General features: G+C 44.6%; 1 protein-coding gene across 1 annotated transcript in view; it reads right to left on the bottom strand.

Moving 5' to 3' along the window:
* Positions 1–7,139: 7,139 nt before the first annotated feature.
* The window catches only part of LOC115143127 (helicase ARIP4-like), a 34,993-nt gene continuing 16,959 nt past the window's right edge, over positions 7,140–25,173 (bottom strand). The window contains exons 9-22 of the mRNA XM_029683239.2: positions 24,676–24,872; positions 23,860–24,202; positions 23,438–23,615; positions 20,446–20,670; positions 17,346–17,464; positions 17,032–17,156; positions 13,974–14,073; positions 13,351–13,556; positions 12,919–13,094; positions 12,537–12,733; positions 12,119–12,303; positions 11,588–11,677; positions 11,091–11,183; positions 7,140–10,888 (exon numbers count right to left, since the gene is read on the bottom strand). Of these exons, the coding sequence (XP_029539099.1) occupies positions 9,900–10,888; positions 11,091–11,183; positions 11,588–11,677; positions 12,119–12,303; positions 12,537–12,733; positions 12,919–13,094; positions 13,351–13,556; positions 13,974–14,073; positions 17,032–17,156; positions 17,346–17,464; positions 20,446–20,670; positions 23,438–23,615; positions 23,860–24,202; positions 24,676–24,872 (3,223 nt within the window). The 3' untranslated portion in view covers positions 7,140–9,899. The remainder of the gene's footprint in view (positions 10,889–11,090; positions 11,184–11,587; positions 11,678–12,118; positions 12,304–12,536; positions 12,734–12,918; positions 13,095–13,350; positions 13,557–13,973; positions 14,074–17,031; positions 17,157–17,345; positions 17,465–20,445; positions 20,671–23,437; positions 23,616–23,859; positions 24,203–24,675; positions 24,873–25,173) is intronic.

The following is a 25,173-nucleotide window of genomic DNA, read 5'->3' as shown; positions in this document are numbered from 1 at the left end:
ATATATAGAACAAGATGAATGTGTGATAAAGTGATAAACAGCAGGTGTGGGCTATGGGGAGGCAGACCCCCCCCATAGTGATCTGCATGGTTGGCATATACACTATCATGTTCCCTGCTGTTTATGGTTTGCGCCCAGCATGAATTTATGTTCATCCTTGATCTTCTTCCCTACTCAGAGAGGAAGTCCCATCTTTATCAGGGCCAAGGGAGGGACTCCAAGAGGCCCATAGTAGATAACAAACACTGGGCTGAGAGAGAGTCTGACACTCAGCCATGGGTCACAATAGTGGGAGGAATCCTCTACTTCTCTCCCATTGGAACACACTTTTAATTGTTTTTCAATTCTGATTTGCTATGGCTGCTGAAAACCAAAATTAATCCCCTCATTTCAATTAATCAATCAGAGTAGGCTATTTTCTGCAGAGTAAACAAACATTAATTAACAGGATGCAAAACTGATTCACAAGAAATATGTTGGATTATTAATATTGACCCAGTTGGAAATCCTGAACCGAAACCATTTCATGAATTACAAGAAAGTGTATTCCTACCTTTTGGTGTGTTGTGTTGTAGAAATAGTTTTTTTCTCATTCTTGAAAAAGCAAATAGAAGGCAAGAGGAAAAGGTAATGATGGCAAACAGCTTGTTTCCTTCCTGTCCATTTGTACACAGTTGAAATATAAACTAAGATACAAGTAGTGTATAATCAAACAGACAGACAGAGAGAAAGTAGGAGAGAGGAAGAGAGAGAGAGAGAGAGAGACACAGAGTGACAGAGAGAAAGTTAGAGACAGAGAGAAAGAGAGACGGAGAGCGAGACAGAGAGAGATAGATAGACAGAGAGAGAGAGAGAGAGAGAGAGAGAGACCGCACCAGCTCCCCTTGGGCTCATGCGGTGGAGGAGATCTTCGTGGTCTGTACTCAGCCTTGTCTCAGGGTAGTAAATTGGTGGTCTGTTGATATCCCTCTAGTGGTGTGGGGAATGTGCTTTGGCAAAGTGAGTGGGGTTATATCCTGCCTGGTTGGCCTTAGTCTATGTGCCGGTTGGCTAGGGTCAGTCTGTTATATCTGGTGTAATTCTCCTGTCTTATCTGGTGTCCTGTGTGAATTTAAGTATGCTCCCTCTAATTCTCTCTCGGAAGACCTGAGCCCTAGGATCATGCCTCAGGACTACCTGGCCTGATGACTCCTGGCTGTCCGCAGTCCACCCGGTCGTGCTGCTGCTCTAGTTTCAACTGTTCTGCCTGCGGCTAGGGAACCCTGACCTGTTCACCGGACGTGCTACCTTGTCCCGGACCTGCTGTTTTCGACTTTCTCTCTCTCTACTGCACCTGCTGTCTCGACCTCTGAATGCTCGGCTATGAAAAGCCAAGCTGATATTTACTCTGTGAGGTACTGATCTTTTGCACCCTCTACAACCACTGTGATTATTATTTGACCCTGCTGGTCATCTATGAACGTTGGAACATCTTGAAAAACAATCTGGCCATAAATGGCCATGTACCCTTATTATCTCCCGGCACAGCCAGAAGAGGACTGGCCACACCTCAGAGCCTGGTTCCTCTCTAGGTTTCTTCCTTTTTCCTATCCACTGTGCTTCTACATCTGCAATGCTTGCTGTTTGGGGTTTTAGGCTAGGTTTCAGTATAGCACTTTGTGAAATCTGCTGACATAAAAAGGGCTTTATAAATACATTTGATTGAAATTTGATTGATTGATTGCGCGAGAGAGCACATGGTGTGAGCACATGTAAGTAGACAGACAGTTGGTTGCAGTGTCTTCATGTTCAAATCAATTCAAATTTTATTAGTCACATGCGTGGAATACAACAGGTGTAGGTAGACCTTACAGTGAAATACTTACTTACGAGCCCTGACCAACAATGCAGTTAAAAAAAATATGGATCAGAATAAGAAATAAAAATAACAAGTAATTAAAGAGCAGCAGTAAAATAACAATATTGAGACTATATACAGGGGGGTACCGGTACAGGGTCAATGTGCGGGGGCACCGTTTAGTTGAGGTAATATGTACATGTAGGTAGAGCATTTAAGTGACTATGTATAGATGATAACAACAGAGAGTAGCAGCGTGGTGTAAAGGGGGGGGGGGGGGGCAATGCCAATAGTCTGGGTAGCCAATTGATTAGGTATCCAGGAGGCTTGGGGATAGAAGTTGTTTAGAAGCCTCTTGGACCTAGACTTGGCGCTCTTTTCAGTTGGCGCTATTCCTGTGGGGGAATAGCTTTTGTCGTGCCCTCTTCACCACTGTCTTGGTGTGTTTGGACCATGATCGTTTGTTGTTGATGTGGACACCAAGGAACGTGAAGCTCTCAACCTGGTCCACTGCAGCCCCGTCAATGAGATTCGGGGCGTGCTCGGTCCTCTTTTTCCTGTAGCCCACAATCGTCTCCTTTGTTCTGGCACTACGCACTACCCTCTGTAGTGCCTTGCGGTCGGAGCCCGAGCAGTTGCCATACCAGGCAGTGATGCAACCAGTCAGGATGCTTTCAATGGTGCCGCTGTAGAACATTTTGAATATGTCACGCCCTGACCTTAGAGGGCCTTTTTATTTCTCTCTTTGGTTAGGTCAGGGTGTGATTTGGGTGGGAATTATAGTTTTCTATTTCTTTGTTGGCCGGGTATAGTTCCCAATCAGAGGCAGCTGTCTATCATTGTCTCTGATTGGGAATCATACTTAGGCAGCCTTTTTCCCACCTGTGTTTGTGGGTAATTATTTATTTTCTATGAGTGTTTGTGTGTGCCACGGTTGCGTCACGTTCTGATTAACTGTTTTTTTGTGAAAGGTTTCACTTTGATTTAAGATGTGGAATTAGATGCACCCTGCGCCTTGGCTCATTTATGATAAGGAGTTTGAAGACAGCGAACGTGACAGAGGAACTGAGTACCCATGCCAAATCATAGTCCACAATCATCTTCTTTGTCTTGAACACGTTGAGGGAGAGGTTGTTGTCCTGGGACCACATGGTCAGGTCTCTGACCTCCTCCCTATAGGCGGTCTCGTCATTGTTGGTGATCAGGCCTACCACTGTTGTGTCATCGGAAAACTTAATGATGGTGTTGCTGTCATGAGTGAACAGGCAGTGCAGGAGGGGACTGATCACGCACCCCTGAGGGGCCCCTGTGTTGAAAATCATCGTGGCGGATGTGTTGTTACCTACCCTTACCACCTGGGGGTAACCCGTCAGGGAGCCCAGGATACAATTTACAGAAGGAGGTGTTTAGTCCCAGGGTCCTTAGCTTATTCATGAGCTTCGAGGGCACTATGGTGTTGAACACTGAGCTGTAGTCAATGAATAGCATTCTCACGTAGGCGTTCCTTTTGTCCAGGTGGGAAAGGGTAGTGTGGAGTGCAATAGAGATTGCATCATCTGTGGATCTGTTGGAGTGGTATGCACATTTGAGTGGGTCTAGGGTTTCTGGGATAATAGTGTTGTGAGCCATGACCAGCCTTTCAAAGCACTTCATGGCTACAGATGTGAGTGCTATGGGTCGGTAATAATTTATGCAGGTTACCTTAGTGTTCTTGGGCACAGGGACTATGGTGGTCTGCTTGAAACATGTTGGTATTATAGACTTAAACAGGGAGAGGTTGAAAATGTCAGTGAAGTCACTTACCAGTTGGTCAGCGCATGCTCGGAGTACACGTCCTGGTAAACCGTCTGGCCCTGCAGCCTTGTGAATGTTGACCTGTTTAAAGTTCTTACATCAGCTGCGAAGAGCGTGATCACACAGTCTTGCGGAACAGCTGGTGCTCTCATGCATGTTTCAGTGTTATTTCCCTCGAAGCAAGCATAGAAGTAGTTTAGCTCATCTGGTAGGCTCGTGTCACTGGGCAGCTTTAGGCTGTGCTTCACTTTGTAGTCTGTGATGGTTTGCAAGCCCTGCCACATGACGAGCGTCAGAGCCGATGTAGTACGATTTGATCTTAGTCCTGTATTGATGCTTTGCCTGTTTGATGGTTCATCGGACAACATCATGTGACAGATCATGTGACACTTAGATTGCACACAGGTGGACTTTATTTAACTAATTATGTGACTTCTGAAGGTAATTGGTTGCACCAGCACTTATTTAGGGGCTTCATAGCAATGAAGATTTTTTTTAAAACATGTTATTTTTTTCATTTCACTTCACCAATTTGGACTATTTTGTGTACATCCATTACATGTAGTTGATCCCCCAAATATGTATTTTTTGATTTTATGTTACAGTGAAAATTGGTTGTCAGATTTTGCTGTAGACTACGATGCATTATGAAAATGTGTCTAAAGCATGTAATAAAACACTCCAAACCAACTCGTATTACATCACACTCTCAATCTGAATAATGCTTTTGCACTCATGTTATTTTCACTGTGACATAAATCAATGTTTGAATAATGCAGTTTACAACAGCTAAAATGTGCAAATATGGATTCATAGAACAGTGGAAAACAAAAAAAAAACAAAAAAAAGTACAGAGACATTATCCAGAATGAGATTCTGTTGTAATATGAGGTAGTTTGGAGTGTTTTATAACCAGTCTCTCTGTGTTTCATAATTTTCCTTCAATTTGCAAGAGGTTGAATGTATCTCACCAGAGAAAGCATCCGAGCGAGCCAAACAGCGCCCCTCTCTTTCTGTATGTGTAGCCCATCTGATGTCTGGTCAAAAAGAGTATGACACTATTGCCACCCATAGCATTGAATGCAAGGGAAGCCATTAAGAAAAAAAGAAAAGAAAAAGTATAAAATAATATCCAATTAGCGTTGAGCTAAACTGAGTGAGCTCAACTGTGAAGGGTCATGCACACCAAAAGAAAGGTGTCAAGGGAAGCCAGTTTGGATCTATCTTCACTCCAAACACATCACATCAAAATACCAAACGACAGACAGAACTTGAATTGTTGCATCTCATTGTGTTGTTGTCATCCGATGGCTAAATAGCTCAAATGAGCCCTTTCCTAAATTAGCCATGAACGGAGATAGGGATTTGGACTTATGGTTTGAATTATTTCTCCATACTGGCCAATCATTATAACGGTGATTCTGATCTAACCATAAATGCATACATTGTGCCCCTGTCTGAAGAGGATGGAAGTTCAAAATGTGGCTAGATGTAGTAGGCTAATGTTAACTATTTGGTTCATTGTTGCCCATGAAAGGAAGTTAGACTAGAGAGCAAGCATTTTAGTCAGGTAGCCTAGGTCAACAACTAAAAGTGTGTACTGTATGCCAGAGTCATAGACTGTTTCGTCAACATGAAAGAGAGGAGGATGACATTGGCGTTTCTCTACAAGTAGGGTTAACATGTTTTTTCTACTTGCACGCACACACACATACGGAGAGAAATCAGAACCATGGACAGCCACATCATATTTAGCTTATGTTGATTGGCCAATTTTGTTGTTGTATCTTTTAGTTGTCACTGTGAGCATAGGGGATTTGATGTTGAAATGTTGAAGTTGAAATGGTGCTGGAATAGTGGAGGCTGTTCCTGTTTTCTTTCCGACTTGCGGTAACTCTCTGTGGTTATAAATTAATAGTTGTTTTAGTAGTCTGAAAATGTAAATATTAACTTGCTTGCTGTATGTCATGTAACCGTTACATGCAATATGCTTTGTGGACTTTACCGGACCTAGGTAGCTCTCCGGTTTTGTGATAGAAAAAATGTGCGGTTCAATTTATTCTGCCACTGTTTCTTCTTATTGTCCCTGCTTTAGGCCTATTTATCACAGTGGCAAAACAAATGATCAGGTTATAAAGAAAACAACGCAATTATCACAACACATAGGTTGTAAAATGGCATTTTCTTCTGGCTTGGGTTCCCCAGTACTTTTACCCACACACCGCTACTGTTTATAACATGCTTAGACACATTTTCATGATGCATTGTAGTCCATATAGCATGTGATGACTCAGCTAAATGTGACAACCGATTCTCTCTGTAACGAAACAAAATATTAAAAAACGGTTTGGGGGATCAACTACAAGCACAGAAAGAGTGAAGATAAGGCCACATGTAAAAATGGGTGAACTTCTCCTTTAAAGCATTAATAGAAGCTTTACTGTAGAGCTCTTTGGAGGACCAACATGCATTCTGCCTAGTGCCCAAAAATATCAGTGGCTTACATTAGTGCAACTTTGTTTTGGTCACATCTACTCCTGAACTAGTTTTAATTTCAAAGTGGAAGAGCATTTCATAGCTTGGTAATTGTTTCAAATTGTGTGTTAACTTTACTTTGAGCAAAGAAGTGGTATGTAATCACCAATAAGGATATAATTGGATAGCACATGTCAGCATGGCCTAGTAGAAAAGTGTTGTATGGCAGAGAATTACACAGGAGTGTAGTAGTGTATACTTACTAACTTCATATGTGGAACACAAAGCGTCCATGAGACAGCGCTGTTGCTGCCGATCATCTGCCTTTCTAGGGATGTTTTTTCATGACAGGCCTCAGTTCTTTATCTCCTTCACAGGAGACAGCAGAGGGTGGTCTTTGGAAGTATTTAGTAATGTAAAAGTAGTATTTTGTATCTGAGAGCCAAGAAGAAAAGGACAGTCGGTTTTGTGTCTAAAACTCAGGAAGTGGTGATATTGGTTGTTGATAATGATGTTACTGCTTTGTTTTCTTTGCATTGCCTTTAGGCTTGAATGGACCAATGCGCATTTCTTGCGATTAATTTATTTTCTCCAAAGTTGACACTTGTGCAGTGCCCCCAAAATGGCATGTCTTGAAACCAGAGGACCAGATATCTGCTAATATTGTACTAGTTTTAACACTCAGGTATGAAATTCCAGCCAAATACGTAAGATGTCATATTTACTGATGTGGAAGACTGACTGCAATGTAGTGTCAAAAAGCTGTGCAGTATTTGCTTCCATCCTATCTGTAACTCCAGCACCAGTCTTACTATAAGGACATACGTATCATTTTTCATCATATCCAAATCCATTATCCTTCACAGATTCCCAGCTGCAAGAGTGCAATTGAAGGTTGAGTTGAACATTATTCTTGCAATTTCAATAAAAATACATTTAGCATATTGGTTTGTGTTTCCATGTGAATATATGTTCAAAAAACATCTGTGCAAAGAGCATCACGTCAGTGTAATACACAATCAAAATTATGTAATAACGCAAGTTAAGTGTTTTATTCACTGTTAAAATGATATTAACAAAGTAACACAGTCGTCATTTTATGCTCGCCTCTATGCTGGATACATGTGGTGACTGACTTCCTGATCTCACACAGTCAGTTTGCGACACTGGTCTGCTCTTTCACAGACACTGGTCTGCTCTTTCACAGACACTGGTCTGCTCTTTCACAGACACTGGTCTGCTCTTTCACAGACACTGGTCTGCTCTTTCACAGACACTGGTCTGCTCTTTCACAGACACTGGTCTGCTCTTTCACAGACACTGGTCTGCTCTTTCACAGACACTGGTCTGCTCTTTCACAGACACTGGTCTGCTCTTTCACAGACACTGGTGAAAAGATCAACGTGGATAAAAAGAGAATAAAAAATGAGAGTATAATGTACAAAAAAAAGACAGATGAATTCATTTAGATCATTATAAATAAATCATTTTGGTAAATTCATACATTGAAATAAAAGGACAAACTAGTAGAGGCGAGCCAACATCAAGATGTTAAAAAAAGAACATTGCTACTAAAAAAAACTAAAAATAACATATGGATATGGAGTTCTCCTCATGATGACACTTAAAACAAACAAAAAAGAAGCACAGTAAAACAATTCTGATTGGGAGGGAGGATGGGGCTTCTTCCTCCAAGGAAATAAACATCTCTATTAAAAAGACTGGGATGATTGGCTGAATCATTTGATGGACACAAGACCGGGCCAACTAGAAAAAGGTTAAGGAGGTTGCGAGGTGAGGTGGAGGAAAACATCCAACATACATGATCGACTAGAAACAGGCTGTAAGGATAAGGACAGGTAAGTAAGCAGGGTAGAGTTGAGGTTGTGAGGGGTGTGTGGTGGAATCCCCCATTCTTTTATAGTCCAATAGGTGGAATAGGGAGTTGAGACTAAACTGAAACTCCACACAAACTTGGGTAATATATATATTTATATATATATCAGACATTTATCCTGGCTCCTGTAGCCCAACTTGAGTTCCATGTACAATTCCAGTGGAGAAAAATAACCCGGAGGCCCGATCCATTCCCCTCACGTTATGATTTTGAGATGACATCACAGAAAGAAAAACGTATCAACCAACCACAGAACAGCACAGACAGACCCAAAGCACTGTAGAGCTACAGAGATACACTACTGAGAGAAGCTACTTACACGGACTGTCTGTCTGCCGTGCGGTCAGGGATACACCTAGCTACCTCAGACAGGCTACTCCTGTGTGCTGCTTGCTTCTCATTGGGTAAGGCCATCAATCCATCCATACCCACACAACGGGCTGGCTTAACTATGCCACACAAATGGCCACATGGTGGGTTACCGTAGTCATTGTTAACTACTGTAGCTAAATGGTTGTGGGTTTGTCACTTTCTGCAGGTATACACCCAAGTCATGCTACAGAGTAAACCTATGGCTCCAATGGATGCTTTATGGGCCTGTACTCATAAAAGGGTCTCAGAGGAGTGCTGATCTAGGGCTAGTTTTGCCTTTTTGATCATAATGAAAACATTAGATGGACAAGGGGACCTGATTCTAGATCAGAACTCATACTGAGACACTTGATTAATATGGGCCCAGAACAATAAACTGTTTGACTGTATATGATCCATATCCCCATTTGTATAGTGCAAGTGTCTTAGTGTTTTGTAGCTCTGGTCCAGGGTGTTACGTGCAGCTTGCAGAGTGTTGGCAAACTGCACGTAATGCTCTGGACTAGAGCTAGTGGAGCCTGTCACCAACCTGTCTGGATGCTCAGTAGTTCTGTCTGAAGTCGTTACGAAGGGGAAAGGGTGTACTAAAGGTGTAAATGCTAAGATTCAAGAAAAAGACCCCTTAGTGTCGTTTAAGGCTAAACGAACAAATGAGAACGCATTGTCCGAACCCACCCAGGTCAGCCCCCTGTGTTATCAAAAGGCTGACATGGATGTACATTCATTTGACCTTTTAAGGTCTCTCTTTGAAATAAAATTAACTCAAATGGCCGCCTCGGCACCAAGCTAAGGGCGCCGCCGTCATTATGACAACTTGATCATAAGAACATACTGTCTCTCTATCCAACCCTTCCCCTTGAACTTTTAACTCAACCCTGGCCCAGTCTGAACTCTCTGTATAAACAACTAATGATTATAACCACCATTTACAAAATATCAACAAGATCAGTTTAGAATATTAGTAGAATCAAAACATCCAGGTCACATATACTGTATTGTCTTGTCATCCTTTCCAACAGGGGGACGCTACAATATCTAGCAAACAGCTAACGACTCTAAAAGCACTTTTTTTTTTTTTTATGCAAACGGTCCAACAGATGATTACATCGTTCCATCTGATGTGAGCTCAGTTCAGACAGTGTCCTGACTGGCCTCAGAGATCGTCATGGGGGTCTAATAAGGGGATGGCGGGCAATGCTAGAAGATATAGCCGGAGAGGGAGTGCTTGGAAGCCCCATGTTCATCTCAACTGGTCCATCTCAACAAAACGTCAATCCATTCCCATCCATGGTCTCCAGTGCTCAGCCTCACCAACCTCAGGGGCTCGGGCAAATCTTCAGTCTCTTCTTCAGTAAGATATTCAGCATAAGGATTTGTTACTCTGTCTTGGTTAGCACATGAGGTACAACTCATTCTCTCTCACTCATTCGCTCATGGGAGAGTCTGTGTGTGTGTGTGTAGGGGGGGCTATGAAGGTTAGCCATGTTAGAGCTGGGATGGGGGGTTGTCAGAGTCTAAGAATGCTCATTGTCCTGTCACCTCAATGACATCATCGTCCGAGCTGCTGCCACCGTTCTCTGTGGCTAGATGGTGGGAGTCAGGCTGGCTGAGCGCTGCACCCAGGAGGCTGGAGGGGGAAGAGGGGTAGTGGGAGAGGAAGTTGGAGCTTCCTCCAGTGCTGGCCGGGCCTCCTCCCAGGGTGTTGGGGTACATCGTGGGCTCAGGCAGGAGGGACTGACTGTAGTTCAGAGGGAACCCTGGGGACAGCAGACCAGTCACGCTGGGGTTCATCAGGAAGGGGGGAAGGGTGGAGGAGGAGGAGGATGTTGAGGCCGAGGACATGGGCATGGTGTTAATGGTGGAGGAGAAAGAGGTGGAGGACAAGGAGGAGGATGAGGGGAGGTGTCCATTGTTTCCTGTGGCTGAGGAGGCATGGCTGAGGAGATCCGCCCCTGCCGAGGGGAACATGGTCTGCAGGTCTCCCAGAGTCTGTCCTGCTGACTGGAGGAACGGGGACGAGGAGCTGCCTCCCATTAGCATCGGGTGGCTCATGTGTCCCCCCAGCAGGGCCTGGTTCAGGGGGGGGAAGCTGAGCCCTCCACTACCCAGGGAGAGACCCGGGAACCCGGTTGCAGATGAGCTGCGTTTGCCCCCCGCCTGCTTGTGTCCACCCGCTGCTGCGGCCATCTTGCGTTTGGAGCATCGCAGAGCCTCGCTGATGCTCATTCCGATGTCCTCTCTGAGCTGCCGGCTGAGGTCCGACTCCGTGTTCTGACTGTACTGCTGCGTTCTGCTCCCTCCCTCTCCATCCCCTGTAACCATGTCCGATGGCGACGGCAGCTCATTGCCCATGGCCACGGTATCCACGTTGACGGCGTAGCGGCTGAGCTCTCTGAGAATCTCAGGGCTCTCGGGGGTAGAGGGACGGGATGCGCTGTCGGGGCTCAGCCGCTGGCGCTCCATGGGAGACAAACAGCCGTTACCGATGGCGTGGAGCAGGGAAGCCTGGGAACCTGCGGCAAAGAGGGTAAAAAGAGTCATTATTCCCATAACTGAGCATGTTGATCTTGTCTCACCACAGGTGTCCCGCAGGGCTCCGTACTAGGTCCTCTCTGGTCTATGTAGTCTGAACACCAAGTCACGTTGTTTTGTCATATCCTGTCACATGGATTCCTCATCATGTAATGTAAAGTACTTTGTGTATGTACAGTGCACCTCTGTTAGTAGCAGATCCTCCCTGCACTGCTCTGCTGAGCTTCCCTGAGCGGATGGCAAAAATCCTCCCGTCATTGGTCCTGATGTAGGTACCTGTGAGGAAGACAGCAGTTAATGGCGGATATCAACTCAGACTTAATTTGTCATATGCACAGGATACAGAGAAGTGTGCACAATGCAATGAAATGCTTACTTGAATGCTCTCCTCTCATGACATTAGTTAATAAAACTATACAAATATTCAGGAAAAAATAAGGCAAAGTAAGAAACAAAAATAAGCATGCAGGGAAGCACCAGTCAGTTTTGATTCTTAGGTTAAAGTACCGAGCCCTTTATATAAATGAGATAACAACCTGGGAATTCAGGTGTCCATGTGGATATTGTAAACCGCTCTCCAAGGTGTGCACACTATTTCAATTAGAGTATGTAGAGAATTAATTGAACTACACATGCAGGTAGATAGGAGGTACATCTTCTACTGTATATGTTATTATCACCTTTTGACCCTTTGATCACATGGATGCTCTCGCCTGCACCGATACGTGCCTGGACATCCGTGGTGCTGTTGGCTCCAGGGATCACTATATCTGTAGGGGCAAACAGAAAGAGTTTAATTATTTCCAAACAATACCACGGGAGTATCCCAAATACACCCTATTCTCTATAGGCCCTGGTCAAAAGTAGTATACACCCTATAGGGAATAGGGTGTCATTTGGGATGTAGCTCCTATATCACTGGTCTATCCTAATGCAGCCCCAAAGCATTTCACCTGACCCAAGACCAGGAGTTATTCCTAACCCGTCGTGTTCATTAAGCCCAAAACAGAAGGAACCGCTCCGAAACAGGGAAGTACCTTCTGACCTTGTCCAATAAGAAAGGCTAATTTTCATTGTACGTGACAAAACGTTTTGACACGATGTGCCCTAATGAACGTATGTGCCCTAATGAACCCTTACCAAGAGTATCAGTGTCTATCAGTACCAATTCAATTAAAACGTTATTGTCCCTGAGGGGATATGTATTGTACCAGTGGTAGTGACGATCCTCTGGACATAAACACCGGCCTTCTGCAGGTAGTTGACCGGGAAGCTGACCCCGGAGCTGGAGCCGGCCATGCCCATGCCCGCCATGCGAGGCATCATAGGGATGGGGGTGGACTGGACGGGCCGGACGCTGGCCATGGGCTTCTCATCACCCCGAGCTATGGGACGCCTAGGGGATTCAAAAACACATGAGGATCATACCATTACACAGTCTGATGTGGGACAGTTTTCTAGACTGATGATATCTGCAGATGGCATGGTTGAGTTTGGAGGCTAGAAGGATCATTTGTACGGATAGGCTGTTGTTTAGGCCTGCTTAACAGGCTTACACAGCCCTGTTGAAGGATTGGTTAGGGATGCTGTGTGATAGGGGTAGGATAACGAATTCATTGGACGACTCGCCAGTTGCGCTGGTTGAAGGCTGGGATGTTGGTGAGTGTCTGGTCGCTGGTTGGGTAGTAGTGCGCGTAGGAGGGGCGAGAATAGGGCACAGAGGCACGCTTCTCGTCCTCATAGCTCTTCTTAGCAGCTCTCTTCTCTGCTTTAGTAAGCTTGGACTCCTTCCGGTCTACAAGCAGAGACTCATGATGGAAGGGTTCCTGGTGGGGTACAGATCAACAGGGATGTTAGTGTGGGTGGTGTGTGTGTGTACCATATTAATACAGTATCCATGACATGACGGTGTGTATAAATATTTAGTGGCCTGTTTACTAGGTACACCAATCTAGTACCGGGTGTACCTAATAAACCGTGTGAGTGTGTATCTGTGTGTGTGAGTGTGTACCTTAGTGATGAGGTGGGGGTAGATCTGACAGGCTTGGCTGATGACCGTCTCCATCTCTTCGTGAGATTGCAGAGGGGCTTTGGCCGGGTCAGGCTCCTCCTCTGCAAAGTGCAGCAGCGACTCCACCTCCTTGCGGGTGAATGTCAGTACTGGGTTCAGGTCGTCCACCACGCGGTCTGGACACAACCAATCACAGTGTGTTACTGACCACTGGACATAGCCAATCACAGTGTGTTACTGACCACTGAGATTCCCCTGTACTATGCTGCCATTTGCATTTCAACTTCAATATCATGCCATCCCACATTCAATATATTTAACCACACACACTACACTCTCTTACCAGACATGCCCTGTCAAACACACAGGAGCATCATCACCCCCCCCCCACTCTCTCTCCCTCCCAACCGAACCTCCCTCCCTCTCTCTTACCAGACATGCCCTGCTTGGAGACCTGCCGGTCGTAGATCTTCTTCTCCAGGGTGAAGTCACAGACCAGGCGGTAGATGTGGCAGCGCTTCTTCTGGCCGTAGCGGTACACCCGACACACCGCCTGGGCATCGTGACACGGGTTCCATGACGCGTCAAATACCACCACCCGGTTGGCCCCGATTAGGTTCACTCCCAAGCAGCCCGCCCTGCAAGTCACAACCCAGGCTTATTAACAACATGCGCAAGTGTGTTTGTGTAAGTGAATGGCTGATCAAAGTGTATGTAAAAGGGAGGGAGAATATATCCAATGTGTGTGAATAAATATCTTTGTGTGCACGGGTGTGTCTAATTGAGTGTATATTGCTGTGTTTACACAGGCAGCCCAATTGTGATATTTTGTCCAATTATAGGCAAAAGAGTTGATCTGATTGTTCAAAAGACCAATTAGTGAAAAAATTATCATAATTGGGCTGCCTGTGTAAACACAGCGTTTGTTGTGTATTTGAGTGAAGAATATATAAGCACAGAAATATAATTATTAGAAGGGGCAGAGCTCATCAGACCACAGCAATTTCATTTACATTTCTATGTGTGTGTATCAGTGTGTCTGTACAGTCTATTACCTTGTTGACAAGAGGAAGACCCATGTGGAGGTGTTCTCTGGGTCGTTGAACTGGTTGATGAGTTTCTCTCTCTCCGAGGCAGACGTACTCCCATCCAACCCTGGGGGAGACAACCGACACATTCACTAAATAAGCATCATGGGGTGATTCCAGACAAATAGGTCAAATCAAATCAAATGTATTCATATAGCCCTTCGTACATCAGCTGATATCTCAAAGTGCTGTACAGAAACCTAGCCTAAAACCCCAAACAGCAAGCAATGCAGGTGTAGAAACACGGTGGCTAGGAATAGGTGATGTCCCAAATGGTACTCTATTCCCTATGTTGTGCACTACTTTTGAACAGGGCTCATATAGGGGTCTGGCCAAAAGTAGTGCACCATTTAGGGAATATGGTGCCATTTGGGACACACAACACTGCATCTAGTGTAGTGTGGTAGCCAATCCAGTAGGGGGCAGTAGATTTAAATAATTAACCCAGAGATCGATGGGTGAGAAAAAGCATGGCTCTTTCTTAATTCATCTTTCATGAATTTCTCACATTGTCTCTTATTGCCTCCATTTCCAAACCCATTGGAAAAGAAGATCTGATGGAGACCCTGGACCTTTCCTTACAAGACAGTTGAGAAGGAGGCGAGGAAATAGGATAGTGATGCACCGCCATGACATTTTTGGCCGATACCGATATCCAATATTTTCCTTGCCAGAAAAGCCCTAATACGATACCGATATTGAAATTTTTTGCTGCCTTTTAAGCACTCTAATACAGTTAAATAGTTAACACACACACGGACGCAGACGGTCTAAGGCACTGCATCTCAGTGCAAGAGGCGTAACAGCAGTCCCTGGTTCAAATCCAGGATGTATCACATCCGGCCGTGATTGGGAGTAACATACTGCGGCGCACAATTGGCCTAGGGTCGTCCAGGCCGTCATTGTAAATAAGAATTTGTTCTTAACTGACTTGCCTAGTTAAATAAAGGTCACACACACACACACACACACACACACACACACACACACACACACAGTATTTTGATTACATTTACATATGTCCCCATTACCAGTAAAACATAATCAAAACCTATTTCTTTCACTTACTTGCTGTGCTGTTTCATTGTTAATTTATTCAGTCGTTTCATTCCGAACCAGGATTTCTATGGAATGGCGTTTGGTTCTTTGCACGTCAAAAAAGATACACATAAACTAACACTATTTGACGTGTCAACTAACACTATTTGACGTGTCAAATAAGCTTGTTGACCAATCAGGACCTGAATATGACTGCACGTCACATAATAAGTTAACGCGTTCATAAATCTTTTACGTAGTTATTACACATTGATTACACAATCACTCGTATTTCATATGTCTCAACGATTCATCGATGCGTATGCTATGATGCTGGTAGAGTTGTCTGGCGCACCTACAGTGCTGGTCATAAAAAAAGCTAGCTAGCTCATGGATGCAAACAATGTTCTTCCCCAAAACATAGCAAAACAACAATCTGTTTCAGTAGCTATAGTTAGCTAGCTAACTACATAGCTAGGTGTCATCATCTAAAATAACCCTAATTTATAAGACAGTTCTTATTTGATTAATGGTGGTCAGACCCATCTATGTGAAGCTAGCCACAATAAGGATTCGCCAGAATAGTGGACTTTGCGGTTAGCCTTCAAAATAAAAGTATGTAATTGACAGTGATGCAAATTAATACAAATAGTATAATTATGCCCAATTCTACTATTTGTATTCCTTTGCATCACTGTCAATTACATACTTTTATTATCAAGGCAAACCGCAAATTCCACTATTGTGCCTAATTCTTATTGTGGCTAGCTTCACAACACATAACCCGGTCCGGTCAAGCATCACTAGCCAGATGAAGCTAGCTGGCTGCTTATAAAGTTAGCTTTGGGCAACAGGGTTAAGTAGCTGGCTAGCTATTTATTTTCATGAACTGAAGTTCAATTTCAATAGGCGAACAACAACTGGCAACCTAGCTAATACTTACAAGGATTCCTAAATCATTGCTAAGAATAATGAAAATGACTTCAGTTTCTACGGGTCATTGTTTTCAGGCTGGTTGTATTGGTGCTAGCGAGGTACCAAGCTAAAGCTAGCTACCCCAGAAGTTGCGGTCCAACAAATGATGCTTTATTACCAACGTGGTATTGTAAACACATCGTTCGTGGCCCGTGTTTGTAGACTATTTTGTACAGCTTTGACAGTGCTACTGTATCTTTTTTGACACGCAAAGACCCAAATGGCATTCAATAGTATGTATGTCATGAAGCTAATAGCAGTGACGCTATTACTGTATAACTCCGGTAGGGCAACACCTGAAAAATAGAGCACTTGGTAGTATGTACCGGTGTTCGACCAGTCGGTGAAAGCCAACATCACTCACGACAGTGAATGGTTGATTGTCAAGGGTAATGAATTCCATTATCTTGGCTTTAATGGATTTTCGCCTTTGAGTTGTCTTGCTGAAATGTTCTTACTCTTTCAAATGACTGCTCGATCCACACAGCAGACATTGTGTGGGATAGGTTAGGAATGCTGTGCTGCACGTGTAGCGCAAAATTTTACATGGCATCATTACGTTATATAGGAATGCACGGTAGCTTTGACACCGGTATTTAACATCGGCGTTAAACTAGACATCTGGCCGATACTGATGTTGGCATTTTTAGCTACTATCGGCCGATTCCGATATGTTCACCGATATATCGTGCATCCCTATATAGGATATGAGGAATCACAGAAAGACTGATTGAGATTAGAGACCATAAGTGAGAGTAGATTTGTTCAGTTAGCAGATTGAAGCCAAAATATTCCACAGGACAGGATGCTGTGAAAACAAGCTAACTAGTCTAATAGTCTGGAACAACAGAGTACATTAGTGGGATCTGGGTTCAAATCACAGCTGAGCTAGCACAAATTAAGAGTCAAAGGGTTGCCATGGAAATCATGATGACAGGGTCTGGGTAGTAGTGGTTGCCATGGGAACATGGTTGTGCCGTGTGTGTGTGTGTTTGTGTGGATGATGACTCACTGTAGTAGTTGATGTTGCGGACCCAGGTCTGGTTCTGGCCTTGGTTGTCGGGGGAGACTCGGCCTGCTGGCAACGGCCGTCTGGACAGGAAGCCTTCAATGACCGTCAGGGTGGACAAGCTCTGACTGATGGACATACGTCAAACACACACACATTAAAAATACATTCAAGTCAGTATCACATGGATACTTTGAGGTGAAAAGCAAAAACACACATTTCCAGTCTCTCTAAGGACAATAAAGTCTAAGTATGACTATGCTCATAGGGAGTGTTTGGATGAAGTGTTCCATGTCAAACATAGGAAGAGGTCCAACCTGAAGACCAGGATCTTGTCTCCTCTGCTCACACTCTCGTCAATCAGGTGGAAGAGCAGCAGCATCTTGGCAGAGTTCTCCAGAACCCCAGTCTGGTAGTTGTTCATGATGTCCTTGGCCTGGAGTGACAGAGATACAGGACAGGAGATGGGTGAATGAAGGTCATTCTTTCACACCAATGAGGACATCTTAGGTTTTACGAGAGATGTGCATCTTTCCCTTTCAAGATGATTCGATACATGGGCTCTGATATGATACAGGAACAATACTTTTTTGTTTGAAAAGATTAGGTTCAATGCGATGCACTAACATTTGTTTCATAAACACATTCAAAAAGCAAACATTGCCCCCAACTGGTAGTGGTGCCCAGTTTCCCTTGTGGCTCAGCTCAGGTGCCTACATCCACCATACTGTTCAAAAGTTTGTGGTCACTTAGAATTATATTTTTTATTTATTTTTTAAGAAAAGCACATTTTTGGTCCATTAAAATAACATCAAATTGATCAGAAATACAGTGTAGACATTATTAATGTTGTAAATGACTATTGATTTTTTATGGAATATCTACATAATGGGCCTCTGTACACCTATCAGCAACCATCACTCCTGTGTTCCAATGGCACGTTTTGTTAGCTAATCCAAGTTTATCATTTTAAAAAGCTAATTGATCATTAGAAAACCCTTTTGCAATTATGTTAGCTTAGCTGAAAACTGTTGTTCTGATTAAAGAATAAATAAAACTGGCCTTCTTTAGAATAGTTGAGTATCTGGAGCATCAGCATTTGTGGGTTTGAGTATAGGCTCAAAATGGCTAGAAACAAATAACTTTCTTCTGAAAGTCGTCAGTCTATTCTTGTTCTGAGAAATGAAGGCTATTCCCTGCGAGAAATTGTCAAGAAACTGAAGATCTCGTACAACGCTCCCTTCACAGAACAGCGCAAACTGGCACTAACCAGAATAGAAATAGGAGTGGGAGGCCCAAGTGCACAACTGAGCAAGAGGACAAGTACATTAAAGTGTCTAGTTTGAGAAAATGACGCCTCACAAGTCCTCAACTGGCAGCATCAATAAATAGTACCCACAAAACACCAGTCTCAACGTCAACAGTGAAGAGGCGACTCCAGGATGCTGGCCTTCTAGGCAGAGTTGCAAAGAAAAAGCCATATCTCAGACTGGTCAATAAAAATAAAAGATTAAGATGGGCAAAAGAACAGACACTGGAACTCTGCATCCTGGAGTCGCCTCTTCACTGTTGAAGTTGAGACTGGTGTTTTGTGGGTACTATTTAATGAAGCTGCCAGTTGAGGACTTGTTAGGCGTCAGTTTCTCAGAACAAGAATAGACTGATGAGTTTCAGAAGAAAGTCCTTTGTTTCTGGCCATTTTGAGCCTGTAATTGAACCCACAAATGCTGATGCTCCAGATACTCAACTAGTCTAAAGAAGGCCAATTGTATTGCTTCTTTAATCAGAACAGGAGCTAACATAATTGCAAAAGGGTTATCTAATAAATGATCAATTATCCTTTTAAAATGATAAACTTGGATTAGCTAACACAAAGTGCCATTGGAACACAGGAGTGATGGTTGCTGACAGGTGTACAGAGGCCCATTATGTAGATATTCCATTAAAAAAAACAATAGTCATTTACAACATTAACAATGTCAACACTGTATTTCTGATCAATTTGATGTTATTTTAATGGACAATTTAAAAAAAAGAGTCTTTTAAAAACAAGGACATTTCTAAGTGACCCCAAACTTTTGAACGGTAGTGTATATGGTGGATGTAGGCACCTGAGCTGAGCCATAAGGGAAACTTGGCATCTACCAACACACTACCAGTTGGGGGCAATGTTTGCTTTTTGTCTCCCCCACCATCACCCACGAATGAATGTCATTTTTGCAGATTAAAAGTGTTTCAGCAAGTAATGTTTCAACATTTATCTGTACAATTAGCTATGACATAGCCAATGAATATATAGCACAACTTTGGATTCCACCCCCATCTAATAATCGAATGGTTAGTGAGATTCTCTTCTTCTGCCTCTTCGACCGTGTAGTGCGGGTCGAAAAAGTGACCGCTGGCCTCGTTATGAAATGATCAACTTTACCCTGTATATCTACAAATGATCATATACTGATTGCTTCAGGTAAAACTTGCAGAATTATTGCTGATGGTGAACCTGAACAATGGAAATAAAATGTCATGTAAACCCTGATCAGCATGTATAGCCAGATGAGTTGTGTCTCCGGCAGTAGCTTAAGCTACTTTTATTCAGGTAAAACACCATTTTCAAAGCGCATTATATAAAAATAACCTATCAAATTACACCGGTTGTCACTCAACTAACCAAGACTAAGATTGTGCAAGCAATTTTACAAACATTTGAATGCTATCCTGTGACACGTAGATGTGTCAGATGGGCGCACAGCATGCAGTTTGACTTGGCTACTAATATTGCCTGGGGTTGTTTGGCATGCAAAATGACGTGTAGATCAATGACTGTCAACATAACGGCATGCTTACTTCGACCCTTAAGAAGAGGAAGCAGTGGTCACAAAAGATTAGGTATTTTCTGAAGGTAGAAAGTTATTTGAGCAGCCCCAAAAAATTATGAACAGGCGATTCGTAACGTTTGAATTGGTTTTCTGACCGATGAATGCTACATTTGGATCGGTTTGGGGTCCCGTGTACCAATGCGCTCATATCTTAAACATTTAATCCGGGGAACGATGCGTATTGGTGAATCGTTACATCCCTAGGTTTTACAATATAACTTCAGAATCCTTACAGTGGAAATTCATGCAATAATGTGAACAGCATTCAGTCTGGTTTAACCAGGGTTGTATTCATTAGTGCACACCGCAGCAAAATGCTTTGCAACTGAACATGAAAACAAGCATTTCTTATTGGACAAACACAGGTAGGTGAGGCTATAGGTTTCTACCCGTTTCGGCCCGTTTTCTTACAAATGAATAGGACCCAGGCTAACATAGGAGAAGTATCTAACAAGTTCCCAGCCAGCCTGTGGGTAGAGAGTGGTGTTGTGGTGATACGTACCCATGCCAGCCTGTGGGTTGAGAGAGTGGCGTTACGTACCCATTCGTAGGTGATGACTTGATTGGCTCTCTCCTGGATGGGGTTGAGTGGGGGCAGGGCGACGTTGATCCGGCTGTTGGCTGAGTCGGCAACTTTGGCCTTCAGGCTGGCGCCGGGGCAGCGAGGGTTGGCGGCCGCCGTGATGTCATCCAGGTCTAGGTCCTGCTCGTTGGCTAGGTTCTCCTTCTGAAGGGTCTCGTACAGCACGTCAGGGTGGTTCCAGATCTACGCACACATCAATGGACTGACTTTAATAATGTTACTGATTCCAGGTTAAGATCGGGGTGTAATTCCTGGCTATGCTAACTAACCCACAGCAGTACCCTATCGTCACTATGGTCTATTACAGAGGTATTCAACTCTTACCCTATGAGGTCCGCAGCCTGCTGGTTTTCTGTTCTACCTGATAATTAATTGCACCCACTAAATCAGTCTCTTATTTGTAAACAACAGCTGGTGCACGAAATCTAAGGAAGTCTTTAGATTTTGCTCGCCTGAAGTTGAGTATATTGTGATAAACTGCAGGTCACACTACTTGCCTAGAGAGTTCTCAGCTATACTTTTCGTGGCTGTTAATTTACCACCACAGACAGATGCTGGCACTAAGACTGCACTCAGTCAGCTGTATAAGGAAATAAGCAAACAGGAAACCACTCACCAAGAGGCGGCGCTCCTAGTGGCTGGAGACTTTAATGCAGGGAAACTTAAATCAGTTCTACCAAATCTCTATCAGCATGTTAAATGTGCAACCAGAGGAAAAGAACTTCTAGATCACCTGTACTCCACACACAGAGACGCGTACAAAGCTCTCCCTCGCCCTCCATTTTGAAAATCCGACCACAACTCTATCCTCCTGATTCCTGCTTTCAAGCAACAATTAAAGCAGGAAGCACCAGTGACTCGGTCTATGAAAAAATGGTCAGATGAAGCAGATGCTAAACTACAGGACTGCTTTGCTATCACAGACTGGAACATGTTCCGGGATTCTTCCGATGACATTGAGGAATAGACCACATCAGTCACTGGCTTTATCAATAAGTGCATTGAGGACGTCGTCCCCACAGTGACTGTACGTACATACCCCAACCAGAAGCCGTGGATTACAGGCAACATTCGCACTGAGCTAAAGGGTAGAGCTGACGCTTTCAAGATGCGGGAACTCTAACCCGGAAATCCCGCTATGCCCTGCGACGAACCATCAAACAGGCAAAGCATCAATACAGGGCTAAGATTGAATCATACTACACTGGCTCCGACACTCGTCGGATGTGGCAGGGCTTGCAAACTATGACAGACTACAAAGGGAAGCACAGCCGCGAGCTGCCCAGTGACACGAGCCTCCCAGACGAGCTAAATCACTTCTATGCTCGCTTCGAGGCAAGCAACACTGAGGCATGCATGAGAGCATCAGCTGTTCCAGGCGACTGTGTGATCACGCTCTCCGTAGCTGACGTGAGTAAGACATTTAAACAGGTCAACATACACAAGGCTACGGGGCCTGACGGATTACCAGGACATGTGCTCCGAGCATGTGCTGACCAACTGGCAGGTGTCTTCACTGACATTTTCAACATGTCCCTGATTGAGTCTGTAATACCAACATGCTTCAAGCAGACCACCATAGTCCCTGTGCCCAAGAACACAAAGGCAACCTGCCTAAATAACTACAGACCCGTAGCACTCACGTCCGTAGCCATGAAGTGCTTTGAAAGGCTGGTAATGGCTCACATCAACACCATTATCCCAGAAACCTTAGACCACTCCAATTTGCATTCCGCCCAAACAGATCCACAGATGACGCAATCTCTATTACACTCCACACTGCCCTTTCCCACCTGGACAAAAGGAACACCTATGTGAGAATGCTGTTCATTGACTACAGCTCAGCGTTCAACACCATAGTACCCTCAAAGCTCATCACCATGCTAAGGATCCTGGGACTAAACACCTCCCTCTGCAACTGGATCCTGGATTTCCTGACAGGCCGCCCCCAGGTGGTGAGGGTAGGTAGCAACACATCTGCAATGCTGATCCTCAACACTAGAGCTCCCCAGGGGTGCGTGCTCAGTCCCCTCCTGTACTCCCTGTTCACCAACGACTGCATGGCCAGGCACGACTCAAACACCATCATTAAGTTTGCTGACGACACAATAGTGGTAGGCCTGATCACCGACAACGACGAGACAGCCTATAGGGAGGAGGGCAGAGACCTGGCCGGGTGGTGCCAGAATAACAACCTATCCCTTAATGTAACCAAGACTAAGGAGATGATTGTGGACTACAGGAAAAGGAGCACCGAGCACGTCCCCATTCTCATCGACAGGGCTGTATTGGAGCAGGTTGAGAGCTTCAAATTCCTTGGTGTCCACATCAACAATAAATTAGATTGGTCCAAACACACCAAGCCAGTCGTGAAGAGGGCACGACAAAGCCTATTCCCCCTCAGGAAGATTTGGCATGGGACCTGATATCCTCAAAAGGTTCTACAGCTGCAACATCGGGAGCATCCTGACCGGTTGCATCACTGCCTGGTACGGCAATTGCTTGGCCTCCGACCGCAAGGCACTTCAGAGGGTAGTGCGTACGGCCCAGTACATCACTGGGGCAAAGCTGCCTGCCATCCAGGACCTCTACACCAGGCGGTGTCAGAGGAAGGCCCTAAAAATTGTCAAAGACCCCAGCCATAGCATGTTCTCTCTACTACCACATGGCAAGCGGTACCGGAGTGCCAAGTCTAGGACAAAAAGGCTTCTCAACAGTTTTTACCCCCAAGCCATAAGACTCCTGAACAGGTAACCAATGGTTACCCGGACTATTTGCATTAAGGTTTACACCTGTTGTATTCGGCGCACGTGACAAATAAACTTTGATTTGATTTGAAAAAATGCAGTGGAACTGACTTTGAGGTCCAGCGTTGAGTTTGAGTGGTCTGTGGTATGCCTGTCTGTCTCTGTCTAATCCCACAGCACCAGTACAGCAATCTCAGCCTCACCTTGCAGCAGACGCAGAAGGCCTTGAGTGGGTTAAGGCCCAGCCAGCCGCTGTTGCCTGCCTCTCTGAAGCGGTTCATAAACTCAGTGTAAAGGGCCCTCTGCAGGGGTGACAGGCGCACCATGATCACATGCTCTTCCTTGGAGGGGAGCTGGTCCCGCAGTACGTCGTGGCCTCGCCTGGGACAGACACAGATTATTATCAGACTGCATATACACCTAACCAATCCTTCACATATCTATAGGAGAGAGTAGGGGCTAAGAGTGAGGGGTTGATTTAGGATGAGAAACCATATTTGACAGAGAGAGGATAGAGAAATCGAGAAAGAGAGTGAGAGACAGAAAGAGCAATATAAAAAGCAAAAGGTGAGGAGAGGTAGGTGAAGAAAAATTTTAAAAAGTCTGCACTCTTCTCTGCTCTCACCTCTGGACGAAGCCCTCCAGCAGACTATGGAGGACGTGACTTCGATATCTCATCACCCTGGCATCCTGCGGCGTGCTGTCCACACACTGCCCGTTCAGAATGGGCCTCTCGAACATGTTACTGAACTCCTGCCTGGTGCCCAGGAAATCAGGCCTGACAAAGTCCACCATGCACCAGTACTCTATCAGGTTGTTCTGCAGGGGGTATCCTGTGAGGACCACACGTCGCCTGGAGCGGATGTTCTTCAGGGCCTGCGAGGTGCTGGCATGGCAGTTCTTAATGCGGTGGCCCTCATCACAGATCACCACGTCTGGACCGGGCCTGGCCAGGGCCTTCTCCATACCTAGAAGGAGGAGGAGGAGTGAGAGAGTAAAACACAAGGTAGGAGAATGTGTGTGTGTTTGTAGGTGTGTGAGAAAAAAAGAGTAACATAACTAATAACATAAATGATGATGAATGGATAAAATAATAACTTTCTCTGATCTATTATTAGTAGTAGAATGTCATTGCAATTCATCAGCCATGGCATTTTAATATGGTCATTTATGGCGTTTTTTTTTACAAGGCATTACTCATCCAGTGTCTAGTGAACTGCTGTCAGCCTACAGTATTGTATCTTTATATTGGTGATACATTATCTCATATTCATAAAGCTTCTCAGAGTCAGTTTTGCATTTTAGGATCACAATAAATAATATTAGCTGGACATGTGGGACCTGATCCTAGATCAGCACTCCTAATTTGAAACTACTACTACTCCGGCCCCAGAACACCTATAGTGGGCCCTGCAGCGACCTCTGACCACTGAACCCTTACCTTTCATGAGCTCCTGCTGCCTCTCCTCTTCGTCCAGGTCGATGATGACGGGTCCCTGGGGCTTCTTGGACTTCCTCTTCCTGCCTGTCACAAAGCTCTTCTTCAGGGACAGCAGGCGGTACATCTCGTACCCCATCAGGAGGACACCTCCATCCCTGGACCAGTCCTCCACTACCTTAGCCCGAGCCACCGTGGTTCTGTAGGGCACACACAATCATACGTAAGCAATGTTACGTACACATGCTCTCGCACACAGGCACACGTCAGGGCTGTCATTAAGTACCTCATGGCTATACCGTACACACGTCAGGGCTGTCATTAAGTACCTCATGGCTATACCGTACACATGTCAGGGCTGTCATTAAGTACCTCATGGCTATACCGTACACATGTCAGGGCTGTCATTAAGTACCTCATGGCTATACCGTACACATGTCAGGGCTGTCATTAAGTACCTCATGGCTATACCGTACACATGTCAGGGCTGTCATTACCTCA

This window comes from Oncorhynchus nerka, linkage group LG2 (genome assembly GCF_034236695.1).
Source record: "Oncorhynchus nerka isolate Pitt River linkage group LG2, Oner_Uvic_2.0, whole genome shotgun sequence".
NCBI lineage: Eukaryota > Metazoa > Chordata > Actinopteri > Salmoniformes > Salmonidae > Oncorhynchus > Oncorhynchus nerka.
Note: the sequence above shows the minus strand (reverse complement) of the source record. Positions and strands in the feature narration are given on the sequence as shown.